This window comes from Coccinella septempunctata, chromosome 4 (assembly GCF_907165205.1).
Source record: "Coccinella septempunctata chromosome 4, icCocSept1.1, whole genome shotgun sequence".
Taxonomy (NCBI): Eukaryota; Metazoa; Arthropoda; class Insecta; order Coleoptera; family Coccinellidae; genus Coccinella; species Coccinella septempunctata.
Window position 1 is genome coordinate 231,507 of NC_058192.1, and position 8,016 is coordinate 239,522.

An 8,016-nucleotide genomic window follows, 5' to 3' on the forward strand; every position below is an offset into this window, starting at 1 on the left:
CCCCTGGTTAAGTATTAAGAATCAACTTAGCGAAGGAAGTACTGAGAATACATACAGAGATCCTTGCAAATAGTACCGGATGTTGTATCTAGTGAATAATACATCTAAGTAGTTTTTTGAAATCATTCTTTCAGGAGCGTAGATCCAAATAGAATTACAAAATTTCGCGCACGATTCAAATTAGTAGATAAATACTTTGAAAATTTTTCAAATGAGATAGCTAATTGAAAAATACCATTTCATCATCTCCAAGTAATTTAAAGAATATATGTATTGCTTTCATTTACAGATTGTCGTGTGAAATAGCGTCACAATATCTATATTTGTTGTTATAATTTATTTAACATTAATTTAATTAGATTAAATATACATATATTAATTTGATATTTATTACATGAACTGTTTCTCTAATATTTTTATTAGGTTCATGACTTGTCTCTATCTTGTGCCTCTTTGTGGTATAATAAAGTTCCTAACAAAATTTCTCCATCCACCGTATTAAAACTGATAGAATTTGGGGTTCAATCTACGGATTGGACGATACAAAAATATTTTCCATTTTTCAGCTAAACTGTTTGGAAATGGAGATGATAAGAAGGTAATTTTATTTTCAACATTTGTGAACCTATCAAGTTTATTCTCACGATACTTAGATGTAGGACCTAGATGTATATCTACGTAATCATTAAATGCACTTGTCCTGCCCTACAACCAAGCAAAATGATTGATTGATAAGCTTCAGCTGTGTATGAAATGTTTAAGCAGAATTCCGTCCTGAAAATTTTGCGCTGTATTCCTGGTATGTAATAACGTTTTCAAAATTTGCTTCAATTCACAGACATCTCCTCTAATTGTTTACTAGTCGATTAATAGTTCGTATTTCTTCCAATGCCTTATATGATAGATTTTTATATTGTTCGATTGAATGTTTTATCCATCCTTGGATGAACACGACCCAGTTGAATATTGCACCTGTGATGTTAAAATGTGAGGAAACCAGTAGAAATGCTTTAGAATAGTGAAATATACGATTAACGTTCACATTTTATAACATAATGAACCAAATGAAATGCTTAATGTTCCTTTGCTTTATTATACAGTATCATGAAAGTGATTGATGTATACTTTAGATCTGCTGCATATATTGCATTTTCCACACCCATCCAGAATAAATTGAAGATAACAATTGTGCCAAATAGTTTTTTTCAAATAAAATTTCTTTCACTTCACTTGTTCATATTTTCAATCTTTAGTTCTGAATGTAGCTTAGTCCTCCGTTTACTACAATCAGAGACACGCACATTGCACACCTAATCCCGCAGTTATAAAATAGCGCCATCTGTAGAGTAACGTATCCAACTCAATCCCTCCTACCTCAGCTACCAGATGGCGCTGGGTTATTTCATGACTTAAAAGCATCTAATGCAGATCCGTCAATTCCTGAAAGTTTTTACCATCCATGTGAGAGTTGTGTTGCCCTGACGAGGTCAAATAAAACCAAAACCACGTTGTATGATTGAGCAACAGGTTAAAATGATAAAATAAGCGTTATTAATTACTTTCGGAGTAGTACCTAATCTAGATGGAATGGGGATTGTGAATTTTAGATGGGATACACAGATATATGTATATTATTATATATTTACAAAAATAATATAACAGAAATGGTCACAGTTACATTTTCTGAGAAAATACTGCTGAAAAATTCCATCTTTTTTCAATAAAAAAACACCTAAATAGTAATGTTCGGAACCATATTTTTTCACTTTTTCAAAATGGCAAAACTAAAAGAATCGCAATAAATAAAAAGGTTTTCTACAAAGTTTCACACTGCAATTTCTGCAGAATTTTTTCCTAAATGAGGAATCACGCCTACTTTGATGAAAAAAACAACTTTTATACATATGTTCAACAGTAAAGAAAAATTCAAACTGTAACAAAAAGCGTATGTATTATTATCACATAAAAAAATTTCTCAATGCATTTGGAGAAATTAACTTAATAGTCCTTTGTTGAATCTGACTAACCACGAACTTATTTCTCAGTAGTCTCTCAGGAAATTTGTCCTCGGCGTTTTTCACATAAATAATATTTGAATGCTTACACAAAATCTCATTCACCTTGAGAACATTGCAATTATGTTTATTCAAAATAATGAGTGGTTTGAGCGCATCACTTTTCGAAAAAGCGAGTGCGTGAAGTATATATGAATTTAGTTTCTTTCCCAACATATAAAGTTTCACTTGGTTTTCTACAATTTCGTTTTTTTCCAGAACTATTTTACATTTCTTAGTTGGAGGGTAAATAAATGGCGGAGGTAGTATTTTTCTTTTTCTTGCAACTTCATCTTGTGAAGGCATTATCAATACTTTTTTCAGTCTTCCTTCTTTATCTAACATCTCTATTTTTCTTGTATAAAAAAGATCATTTACGGTATAAGTCTCTGGCTGACATTCTTTCCTCCTTAAATTATCCATCATGTTAGTAAAAAATCCAAAACAGGATTTGGAAATAATTTCTTCCCTTTCATTGAATCCCTTGAATTCGGGCTCCAAATAATCCCATGCAGAATTTTTTATGAAGAAATTCCTACAGTAATCAGAATTAATTGCCGGCGTACATTCAAGCAGCACCTTGTTCAAATAAACTGAATTCGAATCGTTAGATTTTTCGACGGCGAATTTGGAATTATCGACATTCGTGTGTTTTTTTTCTCTCCTCGGTATTTTATTTTGAACTGCGTAATTTTTCACGATCGAATGTTCGGAATTCATCGATTTCGTAGAGGCTACCTTGGTTTTTTTCGACTCAACCAAAGTTTGTTTATCGAGAGGAATAGACGAAGATGTTCCTTTAGAATCGGGTAAAACTGTACAACAGATCGAAAATTTTTTATCATTTTTTCTTTTATCATTCACTTGGCTGGGAGTCACAAATGGGTTTTTAATTTTTTTCAGCATGGTGCATGGTAAGACCGTTTTTTCTTGCTGATTGGGTATATAAAGGGGATCTTGTTCATCAGTGACAGCCATGATTCCATTGACATTCAGCCGATACTCTATTTTTTTTCCACTGCTTCTATCAACATTGTCGACTTTTTTGCTTTCTCGGTCTGGAACATACACCCTATGTCCTCTTATTATTTGCTTTTTGGGGAAATTAAAAGACCTTTGAATCACTTTGACACCGTTAGGAAAGTCAATTCTTTTGGGATAATCGTGATCATTTTGCAACCAATGGTAATTCTCAACCTTCTGTTCAGGGCAAGGTAGAGTAATTTTATTGTTTTCCTTCACCACAGTACCTGGCACTGGCCTCAGATTGCTTTTATCTCCAATTTTACAGAGAATCAAAGGTTGTGAACAGGCATTGCTAGAATGCCTTGTGGTATATAAAACTGGAACTCCTTTGGGTAACAACATTCGGTATTGTTTTTCCGTACAATTATTTCTTGTCTCAATATTATCCACAGAAGTTGCTATACTTCCGTCCATATGAACTGGAGCCAACAGAGGACATCCATGGACTTCTGTGGGAACCGATTTAAAAATATTTTTTGAAACGAATATTCTTCCTATTGGCAGTTTGCTACTTGTAGCATCCTCAACAGTAGGGGTTACTTTGTTTGTTGGTGTTTCGATTGGAACATGCTCAAATGAATCATTTCCTAACTCCGCACTTAAAGATACCGCAGAGAGGGTGGAGGATGATGAACTCTCATCATGCAACTGTGATTTACTATTGTTTTTGTCATACCCTAATGTTTCATCAGTATCAGTAATTGATGAATGTTGTGCCTTCATTTTGGACCCAAATTTTTCATCCTCAATCTTAGTGCCTGAAAGAACAGAACAACTAATGCATACTTGAGCCAATTCAACGTGATATTCAATATCAACAATAGATTACAGGAAATATTGCCACTATGTTGCTGGAATATGCTAACATAAGCCAACATATCCTGCATATTATGCAAATGTAAAAAATTTATAAAAGTAATACAAAACGAACATAGCCGAAATGAACAACTGCTCTTACAGAAGGTCTCTGATGGTAGAATAGATATAAATATTTGATTATGATGCTTTTGAAGAGAAGTAACTTTCTTGAAGAGTTAAAATGGTGAAACCTTCATGTCAGTAAATATTCTAAAAATATATATGAAGTTATGGAGTAGTTTTTGCTAAAATATTTGATTTCAACCACATTAAGTATTCAGTATTTAACTCCTTGGATTTTATTGAGAGCAATCGATAATGGACGGGTGGTTTCCTCGTATAGTATATATTTTCGGCTCTTGGTACCTTGATTATGGAAGTATGTGACGAATCTGTTACCTACTTAGTAGTTAACACTGTTAACAGGCGTTTGAAATAAAAAACAACAATAACTTTATAAAATTGTGAAAACTGGGAAAGAAAAATTATGAATTAATGTAAAGCTAGATACCTTTCAGTAATATCACATTCATTTAACATTTAACCTCAAACTTCAAAAATATTTATCTGTCAAAGAAATTTACGGAATGAGCCGATCCCGAAATAACGGTTTTTTTTGTTCTGTGTCACTGATGATGTACCAATCCGCTCAAAGCATTAACTTTTCTTCACTACCACAATAGGATGAAGATAAGAATAAAGTGTTCTGTGGGATGAAGTGTGTATGTTTCAACGGTTAACCTATCATTGATCAACTAGTTGAAATGTTTAATTATTTCACCATCAGTAAAATCGTGAGTAGTATTAGTAGTAGTAATAGAATAATTTTGTTTATTTGACGCATGCGCTGGGCTTTCTAGAATCTGGTCTACGTTAGCGGTTAATTTAGGTTTTGGTTGTCGAACAAACTTTTTTCTGAACCTTGTTATTGCATTTTTCTCTTTATGTGTTTTGTCATATCTATCGCGCATCTAGATCCTAAACGCGTATTTAGATTCTACTCGCGCATTCAGATTCTACTGGTGCATTCAGATCGTACCTGCGCATTTTATTACCACCCGCGCACCTAGATTTTACTTGCGCATTTTGATACCACCTGCGCATCTGGATTCTACCCGAGCATCTAGATCTTATCTTCGAATTTTGATTCCACCCGCTCATCCAGATTCTACTTGCGCAATTGAATTTTAATAGCGCATCTAGATTCTACTTGCGCATTTGAATTCTACTTGCGCAATTGGATTCTGATGGCGCATCTAGATTCTACTTGCGCATTTGGATTTTAATGGCGCATCTAGATTCCATTTGCGCATTTGGATTCTGTTTTCGCATCTAAATTCTATCTGCGCATTTGATTATACTGAATGTTTGTCTTGAAAGACATTTTTCCTTTACTTTTTGAGGTTATGTATAGGTTAACTTGAGGGTTGATTTAAGTATACTTCAATCCGCGAATTTTTTGAATAAACCAAATGAAAATATATTGAATAATTTATTTATATTCTTGAGGTAACAAATGAAGTGTTCTTTGAAGAATAAGAAAAACCTATTTTGTCTTTCACTTCTTGCATAGTCCTGCATGAAATCTCTTTTGCTCGATCAGCTCCATTCTGCAATATTTCCAGAATATATGCTTCTTCTGAAAGTAATCGATGATAGTCTGTTTGTATTGGTTTCAAGTATTCAATAACTGCATCAGCTACTAGAGACTTATACCTGAAAATATTCAAAATAGAAGAAACCACAACTGTTCCAGTTATAACAAGGAGAATACAAAAATATTTCTGAGGAATTCCCAAGAAAAAATTCATTTACTTACTGAGCAGTGTTCAGTCCTTTTGATTCTCTACATATTTCCATTATATCTTTATTCGAAACTATGGAATGAATACTTATCAAGTTTGAAACCCCAGGTCTCCTTTCAGGATCAAAATAAACCTTTGAAATTAAAATATAACGAAAGTATTGCCGCAATTTTATATCATAAAAGTAGAATATACCTCTGAAGTAAAATCTGTCACAGCTTTTTTAAATTTCTTCTGAATTTCATCAGGTTTATCCAGGAGACTTATTCTACTTCTAGGATCAGGATCGGATTTGGACATTTTTTTATTAGGGTCCCTTAAGCTCTTCAATCTAGAATACACGTTATCTGAAATATTGCGTTATTGATTTTCATAAGTTTTTCCATAATTTTTCTGTACCTGTTATCATTGTATGGGGGATAGGGAAACATTTCCCATATCTTTTATTGAACATTTTTGCTAGATCTTGAGTTAGTTGAATGTGCTGCCATTGGTCTTCACCCACTGGAACATGAGTAGCCCTTTGAAGTAGAAAAAATATCTAAATGTTTCACATGATAGTTTATCCAGACTTACTTATAAGCTAAAATATCTGCGGCTTGCAGAACAGGATAGAGGAATAATCCTACTGGTACATCTTTTAGAGTAGAGGACTTTTCTTTGAAAGCTGGTAGGTGAGATAACCTGAAATGTAAGGCAATATTAAAAAAATTCATAATCAATTAAAATACTTACCTTGCTATTGTGCAAGTACATCCGAGGATCCAAGAAAGCTCAGCATGTGTAAAAACTGAAGACTGTTGAAATAAAATGACTTTCTCCGCATTTATTCCACATGCTAAAATTGAAGCAGTCATTTCTAAAATGCTTTGTGACAAATTTTTTGGGTCCTAGAAGAGTATAATCGGGTACAATCAAGTATGCATGGTTTAATAAATCAGTTCCACCTGGGGTAATGTTATTGAGTGCAAGTCAGCGATTTCCAGTATTACGTCTTCTCCTGAATCCTGCAACTTTTTCCATGGCAATATTGCTCCCACATAGTTACCCAAGTGGACACTACCAGTCGGCTGAATACCTGAGAATATTCTTCGAGGTTTATGATCGCAATCTTCATTTATTGGGGCCGAATTCTGTACATATTTCGATTAATTTTCCCTACTTTATTAATTCATTCATACTTACGGACAATTTGAATCTGGCATCATTAGATAAAGACACGATTTTAGGACGATTCCGAGAAAAAATTGTTCTCGCAAACATCTTCACAGAGTTTATTCATCTACAACACATTTTTTTTCTGTAAATTCAACAAAAAATCAATAAATTTAATTAATTGTTGAAATATTTAGGTTAGGACATTATTAGGTTAGAAAATTGGAAATCTGTAGATCTTCTTCTTTTTCACTCTATGACCCAAATCTGCCATAGAGAAATATTCGAAGAACATAGACCAAGATTTATATTCTCTGTGATCAAAGAGTTGATACCACAGAATACAAAGAATGATACTCTTTGCTATGAGTTATACCATAGAATATCCTGACAATTATCTGCAATTGTTAATTATTACGAAAAATAACTATTTTCTACCGTACGTTTTTACCTTCTGACACGCACTCATACGAGAAAGTGAGACTTTTTCTTGGAAACATGATGGAAAAAAGTAAAAACGACCCGTCGACGCTTCTGCAAGCTTTTCGCTAGGAGTGTTTTCGGTCCAGTAATTTTTCAGGGTATTGAATTGAGGTGAAGCATGCAGGACATCTTTCGTGAATTCTAATGATCTGTATACGGAAGGAGATTGATTCCATTCAGATTGATTGATTGAATTGTAATCCGCAGGTTCGAGCCTTGTTGTTGAGTTTAGGAAAGTGAAAGTTGGAATATTTTGAAGACATTGGAAATATGTTTTTTGCTATACACACCTTTCTTTATTTATGCACGAACAGGATGTGTTAGTTTATACGAAGACTATATAATATATATTGTTGAAGAGTTGTCTTTCAAGCAAGCGGAAAGCCGGTTATATGTGTTTGTCGAAACAAATCAATCGAAAATTATTCAACGAGAGTAAACGGGATAAAAATCCGGCGTCAATTGAGAATATTAGTAACGGGAAAAAAAGGGGGGTTAGAGAGTTGAGTTTGGGTTTAACGACCGCACCGTAGGCCTACATAATGTTTTTCTGAGATGGATAGGAAACGCGTTCTCCAGCCAGAGCCTAACCTTAACCTAATCTCTTGTCCTTCCCGACTTGGCAACCAGGCCTT

General features: G+C 33.8%; 2 protein-coding genes across 3 annotated transcripts; both read right to left on the reverse strand.

Moving 5' to 3' along the window:
• Window positions 1-1,613: 1,613 nt before the first annotated feature.
• On the reverse strand, window positions 1,614-4,718 carry LOC123312022. 2 transcript variants are annotated; one of them, XM_044896195.1, is made up of 2 exons: window positions 4,450-4,718; window positions 1,614-3,838 (listed from the first exon to the last, which is right to left on the reverse strand). In XM_044896195.1, exons 1-2 carry the CDS (start codon window positions 4,469-4,471, stop codon window positions 1,959-1,961), a joined length of 1,902 nt encoding a protein of 633 aa, XP_044752130.1. In that variant the 5' UTR covers window positions 4,472-4,718; the 3' UTR covers window positions 1,614-1,958. The 2 variants fall into 2 exon arrangements, with proteins under 2 accessions (XP_044752130.1, XP_044752131.1); XM_044896196.1 differs by having other exon boundaries at window positions 4,342-4,460.
• Window positions 4,719-5,417: 699 nt separating this feature from the next.
• On the reverse strand, window positions 5,418-7,086 carry LOC123312025 (tryptophan--tRNA ligase, mitochondrial). Its single transcript, XM_044896198.1, has 8 exons — window positions 6,929-7,086; window positions 6,691-6,876; window positions 6,479-6,633; window positions 6,320-6,427; window positions 6,143-6,264; window positions 5,939-6,090; window positions 5,758-5,876; window positions 5,418-5,654 (listed from the first exon to the last, which is right to left on the reverse strand). The coding sequence occupies exons 1-8, from the start codon at window positions 7,004-7,006 to the stop codon at window positions 5,435-5,437; spliced, it is 1,140 nt and encodes a 379-aa protein (XP_044752133.1). The 5' UTR covers window positions 7,007-7,086; the 3' UTR covers window positions 5,418-5,434.
• Window positions 7,087-8,016: the final 930 nt, after the last annotated feature.

What these genes read in the sequence shown, in the direction of transcription:
- LOC123312022 (XM_044896195.1), bottom strand. Translation starts at nt 4,471, where the DNA reads ATGAATGTGATATTACTGAAAG. An exon ending in GAATGTGATATTACTGAAAG is followed by an intron (nt 3,839 to 4,449) that starts GTATCTAGCTTT and finishes CTGTTCTTTCAG; the next exon opens with GCACTAAGATTGAGGATGAA.
- LOC123312025 (XM_044896198.1), bottom strand. Translation starts at nt 7,006, where the DNA reads ATGTTTGCGAGAACAATTTTTTCTCGGAATCGTCCTAAAATCGTGTCT. An exon ending in ATGCCAGATTCAAATTGTCC is followed by an intron (nt 6,877 to 6,928) that starts GTAAGTATGAAT and finishes AAATATGTACAG; the next exon opens with AATTCGGCCCCAATAAATGA. An exon ending in ACTCAATAACATTACCCCAG is followed by an intron (nt 6,634 to 6,690) that starts GTGGAACTGATT and finishes ATACTCTTCTAG; the next exon opens with GACCCAAAAAATTTGTCACA.